The sequence below is a fragment of the Pristiophorus japonicus genome, chromosome 13 (genome assembly GCF_044704955.1).
Source record: "Pristiophorus japonicus isolate sPriJap1 chromosome 13, sPriJap1.hap1, whole genome shotgun sequence".
Taxonomy (NCBI): domain Eukaryota; kingdom Metazoa; phylum Chordata; class Chondrichthyes; family Pristiophoridae; genus Pristiophorus; species Pristiophorus japonicus.
Genome location: NC_091989.1, coordinates 60,264,039 through 60,281,460, shown reverse-complemented (window position 1 = coordinate 60,281,460; position 17,422 = coordinate 60,264,039). Strand labels below are relative to the sequence as shown.

The window sequence follows — 17,422 nt, the reverse complement described above, 5'->3', positions numbered from 1 at the left end:
GCGTGCACGGCGATGATATAATCACCATGTGTGCGCCAACCGGGGCACAAATCGCGGGGCGCGGCACTGCTGGCACAATGCCTCCCAAACCTCTCGGGCAATTTCCCCGGAGGCGCTATCGATCTCTTCCCCCAGGCGATAACCTCGTTGCGCCCCATTAGCGCCCACCCCGGAGGCTCTAATGGGGCTATAAAAAAGGGCAATTTCAGCCCCTGTAGGCGTCTTAATTCATAGCATTAATGTTCATGTATTTTGCCAGTTCTTGCCATGTCAGATCATAGATTCATGATATTGCTAGGTCACATCTTCAGCTGAACCATGTTCAAATAATGTACATATAATTATTCTCAATGATCATATTCTGAAATAATATTATCACTTTTTAAAATAAAAGACAAAATTTGTTAACAGATAAACAAAAAACAGATGTTTGCGGTGAGGTGGGGAGGGATTTGCCCATTGGTGCAGCTTGCTAGCCCCCCGGTGCTTCCTACCGGTGGGAAACCCGAGATATTTTAAGCGCGGGCCTCGTTACCATGCTAATGCCAAGCTGCATGCCCCAAGCAGCTGTCCGGCTCAATAGTGGGTGGGATATCAGGCTGATCTGGCCAGCAGAAAGCTCGGTTCGGGGAGAAAGTGGGGGGAGCGATCGCAGGGGTAGGCCAGAGCCTGGGGCTACAGTGATCCATATTATTCTTTTTGAGCCCCAAGGAGCACTCCTCCGGGCCCCACAAAAATAATTTTAGGCTCACCGTTTTGGGCCTGAAATTTTCCTTACCTTGGTGGGTCTGGTGTGGCCGGTGTCCGTGGTGGGTTCCCACCCCACTGCTGGCTCCTTCCCGCTGTACAGAATGAACTTACATTAATGGGGCCTATTAAGCCCGCCCAAAGCATACCCGGCCCAATTCGATGGAGCGGGTTTGGTGGGGTCACTCATTGGACGTGTTTTAAGCCGGGATCCTTAAAGGGACCCCTTCCACATTAAATTTTAAGTTCAATCTAACATAGCGAGTGTTGAATCTTTACTGTACAATAATATAATAGAAGTTATATGTGTGACAAAGAAATATTTAAATACATTTGTCACTAAGTAAAATGACGCAATCTACAAAATGATCAAGAAGATAATTTTTAAAACTACGTTAATTGGGAAGTTATTGGTGCTTTCATCATCATAGGCAGTCCCTCAAAACAATGACTTGCTTCCACGTCAAAAGGGATGAGTTCACAGCTGTTTCAATGAAGCACCTAATATTCCAGGTCCCGAACTACATCTTGAAATTTGAAGGATGCCTGTGTGTGGATTTTTTTAACGTGTGGTAGGTGTTGCACAACAGCCACCAAACGGGCTTGACAGAAAAAGGCCTTGGTCCAGTGGTAAGGATTAACCAAGACGACTGGAGACCAGCTCTGCTGCACGGACCTAGCGCACACACATATCGCAGTGTGGGCTGGCCCGTGCTGCCCCTGGGCCTTCGCCTCTCCTGGGTCCCGATCACGTCCCTCTATGAACTCTATCCGCTCTTCCGCCCCGATCTTGATCACAAATTGATAGACTTTTGTACCAGTAACTGGTACAAATGCAAGATGTGTGTGTATAGGTAATACATAAAACTAAGCATTTTCATTGTAATTGTAAAGGGCTGGATTTACAATCTTCTGCAAGTTTAGCGGAAGAGCTGCGGAAACCCTGCCTAACAGTGTAAGTGGTGCTTACAATATGTTTGTGGGATTTCTGCAACCTTCCATTGAAGTTAACAATGGACAAGTGAGGGAACGTCTGCAGAAATTCACCCTAAAGTCTCAGACTGAAAAATTTAATTTGTCATATTCAGGGACTGAAAGCAAATTGAACCAGTGGAATGAGCGATGAGAATAAAATTGTTACAGTTGATGACTTGATTTAATGTGTAACTGGACAATGACCGTATACGGTGAGAAAAACCTGACCAGAAACACATTTATTTAAACAGTCATTTTTTTTTTAATAGTGCAGATCAAGTCACTGCAATTACTGTTCAGTTGGAAGGCAACAGCCGACAATGGCCAGTGAAAAACTAACATTTACCAATACCTGTTCAAGTAGAACAGAATCTCCATGAATCTGTTAGCGGATATAATCAACACGTTTTTATTTTGGTTTGTTTGTCATGCAGTCAAGTAATCAGCTGGAGCAATGGCCGCGGAACTCCCACCGCAGGTTGACAGACGTGGTTCTCGAGCTGTGTGAATCCCGTGGCTATGAAGGGAAATTTAAATGTTGGGGGGGGCGGAAGGCTCTTAAGTTCCTGTAAAGTACTTCATAATGATTTTGATTATGCTGACAGATGTGGAAAAGATCCTCGTCCCGCTGTCAAAAAAACAACTTTTCCCATCCGGCCCACCACCGATTGCACCCGCTACCAACACAGAAAATTCAGCCCTTGAAATATATTCTGTGCCCGTAAAATATATCAGAACCATTTTGTTAATATGTTTTAATGTGCACATTTACAAATTTAACTTTTTCTTTGTAATCAGCAAAAATATTTTTAAACATATGACTTCAAAATACACACTTTGGATGTATGGTAAACTAATTGGTAATACATTCTTACTTTCCGCAATAACAAATATTTTAGACAGCATCACAGAGACTGAGATATGAAATACTAATGTGACTAATGCACAGGGACTTTTATTCATTTAATTTTCCACATAAAAAGATAAATCATTTTAATATTTAGTATCGTTTCAGGAAGTCCGGTCTATAGTGGGAGGATGATGTATCAGATTTGGTACTTCCTTTGTTGATGTGCCCAGGACACTGATTACTTCCAACGACCACCCACCTTACCCTTGCCACGAGTTCCTTTTGTACTGCTGTAAGTTTGCAAACAAAAAATATCGTTCACCAAGATGTCATTCACAAAAAATAATGAGGTTAAACAATATGTATTACCTATTTCACAATCAGTGATTCTAGTATAACAAATATGAAAACAGTAACAGAGCTATTGTATCTATTTCTATTATACCAAATAATATTTTGAGCAATGGCAGATTAAGGGGCCGAAATTGCCCTCCGCCCCATTTGAATTAACTGAAGATTTTGCACCCGTGGAGATGGAGCGGAGAATGGAGCGATATTCGGGACTTTGTTTTTTTGGAAGCCTCTCTGCGCTCATGGACGCTGTTGGAGGCGGTGGGGGGTGGGGGGGGGGGTAGAGTCGGGAGCGGAGCGGGGCTGAACAGAATCCGGAGCTGGGCGGAAGACAAGGCAGAACAGAGTCGGGGGCGGGGCGGAACAGAGCGGAAGGCGGGCAGTGTCAGTCAGGGTGGGGCGGGGAAGATGGGACGTTTCCGCCGCCACCAGCCCGGGGGCAACTGCGGACGGGTTGTACCCGCCACCTGCCCCCAGACGGAAAGGTCTCACCACCCGTTACTGCCTCAGAGGCTTTACAAAAAGGGGCACCTTCGGCCCCTAATAGTTTTGTTTACAGTTTATTAATGAGCAATGATTTAACAGACCTGTAGTAAATTGATGGGAAGAGTCTGAAGACCTGAGGGTTATGTTAACAGAGCAAAAGCCACCACCTTGAGGCTGAATACTTCATTACTCAACTTGAAGCAGCCCCAGGTGGGGGATAGCAGGAAGTAACCAATTGGTGATTGTCGCAAACAATAAGTAAAGCAAAAATCCAGCAACTTCATAGCCTGAAAAAGAGCCCCGAGAGTTCAAGGAATATTGGTCTCCTAATCTGAGGAAGGACGTTCTTGCTATTGAGGGAGTGCAGCGTAGGTTCACCAGACTGATTCCCGGGATGGCAGGACTGACATATGAGGAGAGACTGGATCAACTGGGCCTGTATTCACTGGAGTTTAGAAGGATGAGCGGGGATCTCATAGAAACATATAAAATTCTGATGGGACTGGACAGGTTAGATGCAGGAAGAATGTTCCCGATGTTGGAAATTCAGAACCAGGGAACACAGTCTAAGAATAAGGGGTAAGCCATTTAGGACTGAGATGAGGAGAAACTTCTTCACGCAGAGTTGTTAATCTGTGGAATTCCCTACCGCAGAGAGTTGTTGACACCAGTTCGTTAGATATATTCAAGAGGGAGTTAGATATGGCCCTTCTGGCTAAAGGGATCAAGAGTATGGAGAGAAAGCAGAACAGGGGTACTGAGGTGAATGATCAGCCATGATCTTATTGAATGGTGGTGCAGGCTCGAAGGGCCGAATGGCCTATCCTGCACCTATTTTCTATGTTTCTATGATATATAAAGAAGTTCATGTTTATAGTATTAGTTTGCAAGGTTTTCTCTTGAAATGATCAAAAAACATCTAATAGGCAAGAACATGTTATACAGAATGGTAATATTGTAGATTCTGTGTTGTACCTGGGACCATAAACAATATCTGAGACTGTTGTTTGTCAGACATTATAATCAGCAACTAGTGTTTATCACGAGGTATATACGAAATATCGGTGGATCTGTTGGCACACGATACATCAAGTCCTTGTAAAACCATTTGTTGTCATTATATTTTACAATGGAATACTTTTGCCACACTAGCTCTAAAAAGTTTATTTTATATGACATAAGTTACTTGAGATATGTTACACAAAAGTTAGTGGAGACAGAAGTAAGAACTCCATTATAAAACATTGGAAAATATGACCCTGGAAGGTAGGATCCAGCAGGGGTTGGAAGATGGATAACTGCACAATTTAACAGTCCATTGCAGAGGCACCTGTACATTTCTTGACCACCTCACAAGTGTCCCTGAGACGTGGACCAGGCCAACCAATGACAAGAGGGGGATTCCTATGATGATTATGGGGATTCCATTTACGTACACAATCCCCAGAAGCATAATAGAAATCACCTAGTAAATACAATTTCACAATATTAAAATAAAAATCAGTTATCACGGGTTTAAAATACCGTTTAAACATTTAAAATAAAACCAACAACTTTTGAAATATAAATTTAAACATTTTTAACCGGGACAAAATTGACCTCAACTAATTTTAAATGTAGGTGAATATTTAAATCATTAAAAAAATGTATTTTAACATTTATTTAAACCCTTACGCTGGTTAAAGAAGGCCTTACGCCTGCTTTTGTGGGTATTCGCTGGGCAGTAGTTAGGCAAATAACCCAACACTGTGCCAGCAAAGGTGAATTTACAGCGGATGCGGACGATCTGTCAAGGAGAAACTTGACAGATCGCAAGTTCTGGGTTTTCACACACGTCATCGGCCCCGCAAAATCTGGGCCATATGTTTGTCTGGAATTTAAATAATAATAATTAATATACTTTTTTGTTCAAAAAGTTAGCGTTTGTCCAGTTAGACTTCTACTCTGAATCTGCAAGAACCGCTATAAACTGGGAATGATGATTATATTACCCTGTGAACTTCTTCCAAGCATAACTGAATGCCGATGGAATCATAGTTCAATATTATTCATATCTGGAAGGTTATCCTTGATAACGTTAGGACATTTTTAAACTTGAACAACCTGCAAAAATACTTTTGCCCACATGGGAATTACAGGGTCATGTTTAAGCATGAAAAAGATTGACACAAAGAACTGTTGCTTTTCAATAGCTCATGAAATGGTTTATTTGGAAAATGTTTTCAATCCTGACTAGACAGGTACTATTTATTATTCACATTGTCAATGCTGGTTGCCATACTATTTTGGAGCAACAACAATCAACAAAGTAGCTAAAAGTACCAAGTTGGAAAATCCAATGATCAACTTAACGGCCTAGATTTTGCTGAAGAAATAACAGCATCTGAACGACGCACACCATAATTAATGATCAAATCGGCCAGCAACTTGCGGCGAGGAAGAAATGCCCCGCGGATTGCGAATCATTACAAATTTCACAAACGGCATCTCGCGTTTAACCTCCCCATGATATTCATGGAGTTGCTGCATTTGCACATTAATTATCCATTAAACTTGCTGCTGAAAGTTAAGTCTAGTAATTAACAGCACAAGTACCCTATACACACGATGATTATTAAAGACTGCTAATCAACTGCTCTCGCCCAGAATTATAAATGAATAATTCTAAGTGTGATGTCGTATCCCTTCAGGTTGTGAATTGTTGTAGATTTTTAAAATGCGCAATTTTTTATTTTTCTTTCTTTTCTTTTCTGTCTCTATTTTTCTCTCTTAATCTAATCGTTCTTTCCCCCCTCTTTATTTCTCTTTCTGTACCTGATTTAAAATTGAATTCACCCACTCTAATCCACCCTCCATCTCAGTCCTTCCTCTGTTTATTTCTCAATCCTTCAAATCCCATTGGTTAAGCAGATAAACTTTTTGCCCTGTTGCTCACCAACGTCCCAGATGCCCTGTTGCCCTCGCCGTAGCGTTATCAGCTCACACTTTCAGCAACTTTGTGGGGAAAAATAAACAACAACCTAAATGTGCAGGAACGAGTCTATCAGGGCACGCTCCAGCAAAATCTGGGCCAATGTCTTTCCTTATTGATGGGTGCACTCATATACTGGAATAATGAGATCTTGATTTGGTTCTTGAGAATGCAACAATCTGAGTTAGCTTTTTTTTAAAAAAAATAGTTTGGAAAATGCAAACTTGTGCCAACTTGTTAGGCTCTTCAAGAGCTCAAGATTAACTGGATGTCATCAGAGATTATGCTCCACTATTCCGTCTCTTTACAAAGTACATTACATAGCGATGCATGCACAGGTTCATATATTAGCTAAGAGTTTTGATTTTCAACAATTACACTATTATTTAATTCCATACTTCATTTTTAAATGTGTATTTCTCTGGGAACATTGTGAAGAAAATGTAAGCAATAGAAAGCAAAGGTCCATAGGGTCCGAAATTGGTCAATGCACAAGGTCCGGCCATTTCTTGGCGGTAGGTTGTTTCAAACCGCCAGAGACCAAAGAGGACAAAATTGGTCGATTTTTTTTTTGTCAGAGGTATATCAGCAGTGTGCAGCGGGTGGTATGTAACCTCGTAATCAATCCAGATCAACTTTCTCTTCGATGGACGGTGCGGCACTGAACTGCGCATGCTCGATTTGTTTCCCTGTTTTTTTTTTTACAGAAGCGTTTTACCCACGATTGAGAGAGTCAGGGGTCACCCGCGCATGCGCAGTGAATTGAAGAGGAAGGAGAGAGAGTGAGAAGGAGCAGCAAGCTGGTCGATGGGCAATTACTTTAAACACACATTGCAGAGTTAAAAAATATTCATAGCAACTAACAATTCTACAGTTTGAAGAATAAGACATATTTTACAAAGCAAAAATCATAACAGAAATATTATGGAAATGTTAAAAAAAAATCCAAACACAGGAACATCGAAATGGACGGGAGGTTGAGGGAGCCCACCTTCGATGAGACAGAGTTACCTGCCCTTCTTGAGAATATCACAGAGAGGTACTTCGAGCTAACGAAGGGAGTACAACAGGATATGGGCCAAGATCGGGGAGGCTGTGTCCTCCACAAGTACAATGGTACGCACTGGAGAAAGGTGTCGTAAGAGGTGAAACGACCTGGTGAGGGTAGCAAGAGTCAGTAATGATTTTATTTATGCACCGCCCATGTGCCATGCACCATGTAAATGTAGGTTCAGTGTCACACGGATGATGTTACTTATCTTAAAGTTACGGTGATGTATTCATGCTTTCAGGCACTGACATGAGGATCAATTTTTAGTGTGTGTGTGTGTGTGTGTGTGTGTGTGTGTGTGTGACCCTGTGTGTCTGCGATGTTACATGGATTGAAGATTTTTACTTTACTTTCTGCAGAAGACGCCAATTAGTGGCGTACGGGGGGAGGACCCGCAACCCAGAAGCCTCTGACTGAAACCAAGATCAGTGCCCTGTCCCTGGTTGGGGATAGCAATCGTGTCACCACCGGCATTGGAGCTGACCCACTCACACAGGATGGTAAGATGAATACAATCCAGTCTGTATTGTGGTCATGTCATGTCATGTCATGTAATTGTAACTGTAATGTTGGCCTCATGTAATGTAATGCAAGTTTTTGCATTATAATGTTGGCCTCATGTGATGTACTGCAATGTTGGGGTATGTAACGCATGCATATATGTATTGTCTGTCTGCGATATGTAATGCAGTAGTAGTGGATATTGTCACTGTACTATGTACTCATGTAACCTTGACCCCTCCCCTATAGTCAAGCATTTTTAAATGTTGTTTTGTACTTCCAGACTCAGACGATTCAGACCAGACATCTGCAGAGAGACCCACTGCCTACACCTCTGGCGTCACCCAGCCCTCTTCCAACTTCACCACTGGCAGGGATGAGGAAGACAAAGAAGAGGAAGAGCCACTGATCCTGGAGCCAGGGAGCCAGTGGAGGTGGAGATGAGGAGGATACACCAGCTCCATGTGGGCCAGCTGGAACATCCTCCACCACGGAGTCTGTATTCAGGGGATTCCCCCACGGCTCCTCTGATGCCGCGGGACCAAGCTGTGCGCAGCAAGGCACCCCCAGCGGTGTAGTGCCTTTCTGCACCAACCTCCGTCGCTGCGGCAAACAGTCGGTTGCTGCATGACAGATAGGTGCATACCAGGACACGGTGCGTCTGTCACAGGCCAGCGTCGACATAGGTCGAGAGCTGCTCAAGGCCATGGTTATGATAGCCGCAAACTATCAGAGCGGCAATCGGAGGATATGTCATGTATGATCACCGCAATGGAGCGAACCGCCGATGTTGTTGAAGCCACGCGGCAATAAACGGGATCGGGACATGGCGCGGAACCCCCCCGTGCCATAGTAGTCGGGTCGACAGCACCTGAGGGTGGGAAACTGACATCATCTTCCAGCCCTGAAGACGTGCCTTCCACATCATGAGCTTCCCCCGAGGCCCCATTCATTGCGCCTGCAATGTCTGACCCCAAACGATAGCAACAGCACTCGGGGTGTGGTGCTGCACACCGGCTTTGTACCATCACGGGGAGGTCCAAGCTCAGGGGCAGTGGGAAAGGGAAGGGTGGGAGTAAGAAAGTGGGGGGGGGGGGGGAAAAATAGTCCCAAGGATGGTGTAGCACGTGGTTGAGGTCAAGGACAGTAAAGGGTCTTTTGTTGTACGTGTTCATTGAATAATTGAAGTTTGATTTGTAAAAGTTTATTAAAGTTGTAAAAGTTGTTATAAATTTGTTGTTAAAGTTGTTTTATAGTTATGTTTTACAAAGTTTTAAAATTGTTGTATATTTTTGACATTTTTACATAAATGTTTGTACAAGGGTGCTTAAATTCAATTCAATGTCAAACTTTTGGGGTAACAGTCATCAGGGTCCCAAAACGCAGCTCTCCACATTCAAGCAAAGCATTCATTTATAAACCTTTTCACATCTGGCTCCTCCATCAGACAGGGAGTCAGCAAATGAGGCTGAGATAGTACAGGCCTCATTCTTTTTAAATTCCACAATATTTTTCAATTAGAAAATAACTAAAATGCCTTCTATCTTAATAAGTTACTCAGTACCAATAAAAATACCTTTTCCACTCTAAATCGCACTGTAAAGTCACTGTTCACCTCTGATATAGAGAGGTGCTGCTTTAGCTGACAGTTCTCTATTTCCAAAATGGTAGCTCCGTGCACTCTGCCCATTCCTACCCACTTAACATCGCATAAAACCACCTTTTCCAGAGCGGTATGCAATTCCAGTGGTATGTCGGCAGTATGCAATGAAAATCAGACTTTTTGGGCGGTATGCAGGCGGTCCTGCACGGTGGACGGTGTGCATATCGCTCGACGGTATGTCAATGATGAATATTCTGCCGAGCGGTATGTAGGTGTTTTTTGACCAAAATCGCATTTTTGGGCGGTATGCGGACGGTAGGTTGACTAATTTCGGGCCCCATAGTATAACACATCGATTCTATCTTCATGTAAGTTCTTAATGACCTGTCAAAACCATGATTACAACTTACTGCACCTTTACAGCACAACTTTGCAACAAATGTAAACATTGGTTAAAGGAGCGGTTGCATTGATAATCCCAATTTTAGAGTACCTATTAACCTTTCAAAATTTGTTTGCTACATTAATAAAAGTATTTACTTAATTCTCCTTCTTCAAATGATGGTATACTCTGTCATGTATCTCACACTACTGTACACAACTGTATCTTACCATGCTATACATGACTAACTAGATATGACCTGTAACCACAAGCATACCTTACCACCAGGGGTGCACTTGCAGGAGACACTGCATACCTGTTCCACACAGGTATATAAAGGCAGGTCTCAGGCAAGTGTGGCACTCGAGAGCTGTGAAATAAAGGTGCAGGTCCTGAGTGACCTTGACTTCAGCATGTGCCTAGTGAGTCTGTACTACAGAGACAGGACTTTACATACTCCACACAAGATGGATTGATGCTAAATCCATTTGGGAGGAAATTAATCTCTTGTTCCAATATTACAGAAGTGCATGTGTGTGTGGCAATCTTCAGCTATTTTAATGATGATAAGACATGTTCACTCTGAAGCTGCAGTTCAGACTCTTCATTGATCAGTCTGGTTTACTTGTGTGAATAAAGGATATAGTTCTTTCCTCTGAACCTGGGAATGGTAGACCCAGGACAGACTCCAGTGCAACCATACCAAATACCATTTGACCCTAGAAATTGGAGTACTTACAGCTCCCTGGCAAGATCAGTTTCTTGGAAAAAATGGCAGCAGCCTCACTTCCGGCCGCTTCTGGCATGGGACTCGGCGGCCACCATTTTGGTAGAAAAGCAAAAGAGCAGAGAGTGATGTCAGTCGTCATGCAACGCTGACTTGAAGCCACGCTCTGTAAACTTGGACCTCTGTGCACACTTTAACGCTGGGTCCTAAGCACGCTCTTAAAAGGGAGCGTGTGGCAGACCTACAGAGATGCTGTTAGCACTAAGGGGCACACACATCTTTCAGGTAAATTTTTATTTAAGCTTTTGGACTGGAATTTTTATATTTCATTGACGTAGTGGCTTGGTGCAATAGATATTTAAAGTTTTTAAAGAGTGTGCAGGGTGTGCAAGGAGTGCTTGCAAGGTCTCAGATGGTAAAGGAAGGCCTCTCAGAAGACAGACAATGCTGGAAATACTCAGCAGTCAGACATGATCCAGAGAGAGAGAGAAACTGAGTTAATGTCTCAGGTCAAGATGCTGCCTGACCTGCTGAGTATTTCCAGCATTTTCTGCTTTTATTGCAGATTTCGAGCAGCCACTCAGAGAGAAGAGAAAGACGCAGAAAAGGAGGATGTGGAAGGAAGGATGCAACCCAGACAGTCCCTTTCTATTCGGGATATCCAAGATGGAATCATCCACCTGCGGTACACAACCCAAATTCCCCCCTTCAACATTTGTCCCACATCTTGCCTTCCCTCTATTACTGGCGATCACAGCATCCTCTCAGTCAGCCACAAAGCTTAAATAAAAAACTTTCCAGTCCAACTTTATCCATATATGCATCCAATATGACATCAAGATATCAACTAATCACCCTTGTGCATTCCCTTAGTGACCGTCTTGTGTGTGCCTTTGCCTATTCTACTGAAGTCACGCAGTGCTACCCCAGTGGCTGCAGCATGGCTGGTGGAAGACTCTGATTTTCAGTGGGGATGGCCTGGAGGAGCTGATGGCTGGGAGTGTCAAATTGAGTGACGGGGTTTCTTCTTCTTCACTCTCCTCTCCCTCTTCTTGGTCAACCACTTGCTGGGAAGGCTGCATTTCTTGGGTATATGAAATGAGGAAGGCACAAGGGTGGAGTTGTGGTAAGAGGAGGGCGGGAAAGCAAGAGGTGCATGCGAGAAGTAGGATAACTTATGAGGAAACCAGCATCTTGTATCCTTTCAGCACCGTCTCCAAGGGGGTGAGGTGAAGCTAGGAATGGGAGGTTGATAGAGATTGTTGGTAGGGGAGTGATGGTCGTGCAAAGAGCAGTGTGGTGCAGTTGGTAGGAGACAGCTTTTGAAGATGCATTCACTGACCTTGACCACTGGTCTGAGGTCATGAAGCTTCTTTAGGCACTGGAGCCAGGTTGTGGGGGTTACACTGCTGGCAGTAATGGCCTCGGTGATCAGGTCCCACATCCTTCTTTCTGGAGGGCCTCCTGGCCCCTGTGGATAAAGGACCTCTGTTGCAGTGTTGACCCCCTGCACAAAGCTGGAGTGCTGCATGAGAGACCCTGGGTGCCCCTTCCCTGGCTTGCTGAGCCATTTGTGTTGGTGCTGAAGCACTTGTACCTTTTTTAAGGTACGGAACTGAAGCGTGCCATTTGGGAATTATTTTTTATGTTATTTTTCAGAAGGCGGTTGAGCTCTATGGGCTCTAAGGGTTCACTAATCGATCTTTGGAGTCACTTTCAAAAAGTGTGAAAATAGCAGCAATGCACGTAGAAATTTCTCTCTTCAGGGAATACTGATCTACTGCTGCCACACCAGATTAATAGGTTAAACATCCGAATTAACAGATGTACTTTCTGAAAGCATGCAGGCCTACTATTTGCAAAATATTATGTCCTTGTTCGAGGTTTGTAAGTGATGTTTGATTATGCTTCCGTCGATGCGGTCAGTCACTTGTTCGCCCATACCAATTGACTGATATTTCACTTGTTGCAACACTGTCCTATTTTTATGCATTAGCATCTAAGGCCTGTTTATTTATGTATTTGGCAGTTGCTGAGCTATGTGTCCACAATAGCACTGATGGGTCATAGTTGTGACTAGAAGATGACAATCATGAGGCAACTCGACTTAAGAATACATTTTCTATATATGACAAGATGGAATCAAAAATACTTTAGGACTTTCTGTTAAATCATAAGAGGGAAGCCACAGCAACATGATTTCGTGGATGGCTGCAGGTTTAGCAATACTGTTCTTTCCATACTACCCAAGATCTTTCTATTCTTTTACTACCCAAAATGAACAAGATCTATTAATATTCCGATAGCCCTTAATCCCCTATTCTGGTAGGTATTGATCCTGTTCCTTTTAAAAGGTATCAATTGATCCACAATTATTTTTTTCTCTGATAGTAGACTACGGTCAGGGCATGTGGAGTTAGGGAATAAGTAGCAGAATGGATAACATGCTGGCTACAGATCAGAAATCAGAGATTAGGGGTTAAGGGTAGCTACTCAGACCGGCAAAAGATAGGAAATGGTGTTCCACCTGGATTGATGCAGGGACCATGGTTGTTCACAATTAATATCAACAATTTGGACTCGGGAATTGGAAGTACAATTTCAAAATTTGCGGACAACAAATTGTGAGGGAATAGATAATACTGAGGAAGATTGTGATAAAATACAAGTCCACATTAATAAATTTGCAGAATGGGCAAATTGAAATATGTAATTGGCAAATGAATATATATATAAAAATATATTCTAAGCGTAAAGTGTTACATTTTGGAAGGAAGAATACCTACTGCTTGCATAATGTCTAAATATGGTAGAGGAGCAAAAGGACCTGGGGGGCAGATGCACAAATCACTAACAGTAGCGACGCAGGTCAATAAGGCCATTTTTAAAAAGCAAACAAAGCACTGGGGTTCTTTTCTAGAGGGATGGAATTGAAACATTTGTATTGAACCTTGGTTAGACCACACTTGGGAGTACCATGCACAGCTCTGGGCTCCACGTTATAAAAAGTATAGAGGGGCACTGGAGAGGGGCAAAATAGATTTACAAGAATGATACCAGAACTGGGTGGATATACTTTATCAGGGAAGGCTGAACAGGCTGAGGCTCTTTTCTCTATAAAGGGTGACCGAAGAGAAGTCTTTAAAGTTATGAAGGGGTTTGATAGGATAGACCTAAAGATGTTTCCACTTGTGGGGATGATCAAAATTGGGGCCATAAATATAAGATAGTCACTAATAAATCCAATAGGAAATTCAGGAGAAACTTCTTTACCCAAAGAGTGGTGAGAATATGGAACTCACTGTCACAGGGAGAAGTTGAGGCAAATAGCATAGATGCATGTAAGGAGAAACTATATATACTAACGGAGAAAGGAATAGAAGGATATGCTGATAGGGTAAGATTGATTAAGAGGGGTGAGAGGAGGCTTGTGTGGAGCATAAACACTGGCATAGACCTGTTGGGCCAAATGGCCTGTTTCTGTGCTGTAGATTCAATTTAATTCTATGTAATAGTCTGCTCCACATATTCATTATCCTGTGGGGAACACAATTCTTTTAATGTCTGATATTGTGAATTTTCTCATTGTATCCTCGAGTTCTGTGTTCATTGCCCACGCTACATAATCTGCTGCCCTCTGTCTTATCGAAAATCTTTCAATACTCTGAAGAGCTGTCTCCTTAGTTGTTTTTCCTGGAAAAATAAGTCCTGTCATCCAAGTCTTTTATTTCAAATATATCTTATTGTTATATGTTCCGGAATCATCCTCATCATACCTCTCTGAATCGTTTCCAGTGTAGCTTTATGCTTTTTTTGTATATACAATATATATAATGTAATATATATATTGCATATACAATATATGTAATATAATATATATATATTATATCCAACTTCCTTTTCTGGCTCCCATGTTAGCTGACATTGGTAACGGTTCTCTGTCCTCAGGTACTGTTCCCCTCTCCTTCAAATCTGCGGTCATCACCCCTCTCCTCAAAAAGCCAACCCTTGACCCCACTTTGCTTGCTAGCTGTCGCCTCATCTCCAATCTCCCTTTCCTGTCCAAAGTACTTGAACGTGTTGTTGCCTCCCAATTCCGTGATCACCTTTCCATGAATTCAATATTTGAATCCCTTCAATCTGGCTATCGTCCATGCCACAATACCGAAACTGCTCTCATCAAAGTCACAAATGACATCCTTTGAGACTGTGACAAAGGTAAGCTATCCCTCCTCGTCCTTCTGGACCTGTCTGCAGCCTTTGACACATTTGACCATTCCATCCTCCTCCAACGCCTCTCCACCAATGTCCAGCTAGGTGGGATTGCACTCGTCTGGTTCAATTCTTATCTATCTAAGCGTAGCCAGAAAATCTCCAACAATGGCTTCTCTTCCCACTCCCTCATCGTTACCTCTGGTGTCCCCCAAGGATCTGTCCTTGGTCCCCTCTTATTTCTCATCTATACGCTGCCCCTTGGCGATATCAGTCGAAAACACAGAGTCAATTTCTACATGTATCAGACAACACCCAGCTCTACCTCTATTTGGTATCTAAATTGTCAGATTGCTTGTCCGACATCCAATACTGGATGAGCAGAAATTTTCTCCACTTAACTATTGGAAAGACCGAAGCCATTATCTTTAGTCCCCACCACAAACTGCGTTCCCCAACTACTGACTCCATCCCTAGCATCATTTGGAGGATGAACAAGACTGTTTGCAACCTAAGTGTCATATTTGATCCTGAAATGAGTTTCCAGCCACATATCCATGGCATAACTAAAACTGCCTTTTTCCATATCGGTAACATTGCCCGCCTCCGCCTCAGCTCTTCTGCTGCTGAAACCCTCATCCATGCCTTTGTTACCTCTAAACTTGACTACTCCAACTCACTTGTGGCCAGCCTTCTACATTCTACCCTACGTAAACTTGAAGTCATCCAAAACTCAGCAGCCCGTGTACTAACCTGCACCAAGTCAAGATCACACATCATCCCTGTGCTTTCTGACCTACATTGGCTCCCAGTTAAACAACGCCTCGATTTCAAAATTCTCATCCTTGTTTACAAATCACTCCATGGACTTGCCCCTCCCTATCTCTGTAATCTTTTTCAGCCTCACAATCCCACAAGATGTCTGCGCTCCTCAAATTCTGGCCTCTTGAACATCCCTCATTATAACTGCTCAACCATCGGTGGACGTGCCTTCAGCTGCCTAGGCCCTAAGCTCTGGAACTCCCGCCCTAAACCTCTACGCCTCTCTACCTCTCTTTTCTCTTTTAAGATGCTTGTTTAAAGAGGTAGGTTTTTTGATCATTTGCCTTAATTTCTTCTGTGGCTCAGTGTCAAATTTATCTGTTTGTCTGTAACATTGTTGTGAAGCAAATGGGATGTTTTACTACATTAAAGGCGCTATATAAATAAAAGTTATTATTTTTTTTGAGCTATGGTGATCAAAATTGCCATATTTTAGAATGTTGCCTTACCAGGGACTTATACAGCACCATTATAAAGTATCTTAATTCAATGCATTCCAATTTGTATTAATAACTGCCACACATTGCCAAGATTCTTGTATGATCAGTGATCAGGCCCCAATTCTTTTTCACCCCTGTTGATGGAGACCCATTCGTAAAATCAGAAAATGCTGGAAATATACACCAGGTTGTACCTTCCTGCAAATGTTCAGCTATTAATTAAAGCTAGGAAATAATTAAATTGATCAACGTGCTATTGGATTTGCCTTTTCACAAGGAGCAACAGTGCAGGCAGTTAATGTCCAGGGACTGGAAGGAAAGCAGAAGAGAAGAACTGTTATATATGCTGGACGACAAAATCATATGGATTTGGAATAATTGTTGGTTCACACCCCTGTCCAGGGTATGTGGAGTATAATGAAGAAGAGTGCCAATGAACAATAATCAAAATTATATAATATAGAAACAAGACTTGTATATTTTCTGCCAAAAGAGTGAAGTTGTGAATATCGGGTATTTTAATGGATTTTACTGTTATTTAAATGATAGATTAAATTGACTATGATTAAGTTGATATTTAAAAACAAAATGGTAACTCTCCAGGACAATAAACTATTTTCCTCCTTATTGTTTCGCACTGCGGTGTGGTTAATTGTACAAGTCTGTGTTGCCAGCAGCCCTACTCTGTAATTCAGGCAGGCAAAGAAGTTCCTGAATTTCTGATTGGGCAGTGGGCAAGGCTCCCCAACAGCTGTGTGGATTCATAAAATTACCCCCGCCCCAGTCTCATCATTAAATACATTTGTTTTTCACTTGTGCGGTAAAAGGCACACACAAGGCAAAGGATTTAGAATAATACATGAAAATGTTATTGAAAGAACTGATGGTAGTTATTATTTAAATGGTGGTGATGTCATTAAGAGCAACTATAGGGGAAGGATTGATCTGGTTGTTATGTAGCAACATTAAGAACATATGAACATAAGAAAAAGGAACAAAAATAGGCCATATGGCCCCTCGGACCTGCTCCACCATTCAATAAGAGCATGGCTGATCTTCTACATCAACTCCACTTTCCTGCCCTATCCCCATATCCCTCGATTCCCTCAGTGCCCAAAAATCTATCGATTTCAGTCTTGAATATACCCAATGACTGAGCATCCACAGCCCTCTGGTGTAGAGAATTTTAAAGATTCACAACCCCTCGAGTGAAGAAGTTTCTCCTCATCTCAGTCCTAAATGGCTGACCCCTTATGGCCCCTGGTTCTAGACTCTCTAGCCAGGGGAAACAGCCTCTCAGCATC

General features: G+C 42.6%; 1 protein-coding gene across 2 annotated transcripts in view; it reads right to left on the bottom strand.

Annotated features, from left to right (window-relative positions):
• Window positions 1-2,657: 2,657 nt before the first annotated feature.
• The window catches only part of LOC139278011 (troponin T, cardiac muscle isoforms-like), a 55,088-nt gene continuing 40,323 nt past the window's right edge, over window positions 2,658-17,422 (bottom strand). For both annotated transcript variants that reach the window (XM_070896663.1, XM_070896664.1), the window contains one exon: window positions 2,658-2,862. In XM_070896663.1, coding sequence (XP_070752764.1) covers window positions 2,811-2,862 — 52 coding nt within the window. In that variant the 3' untranslated portion in view covers window positions 2,658-2,810. The remainder of the gene's footprint in view (window positions 2,863-17,422) is intronic.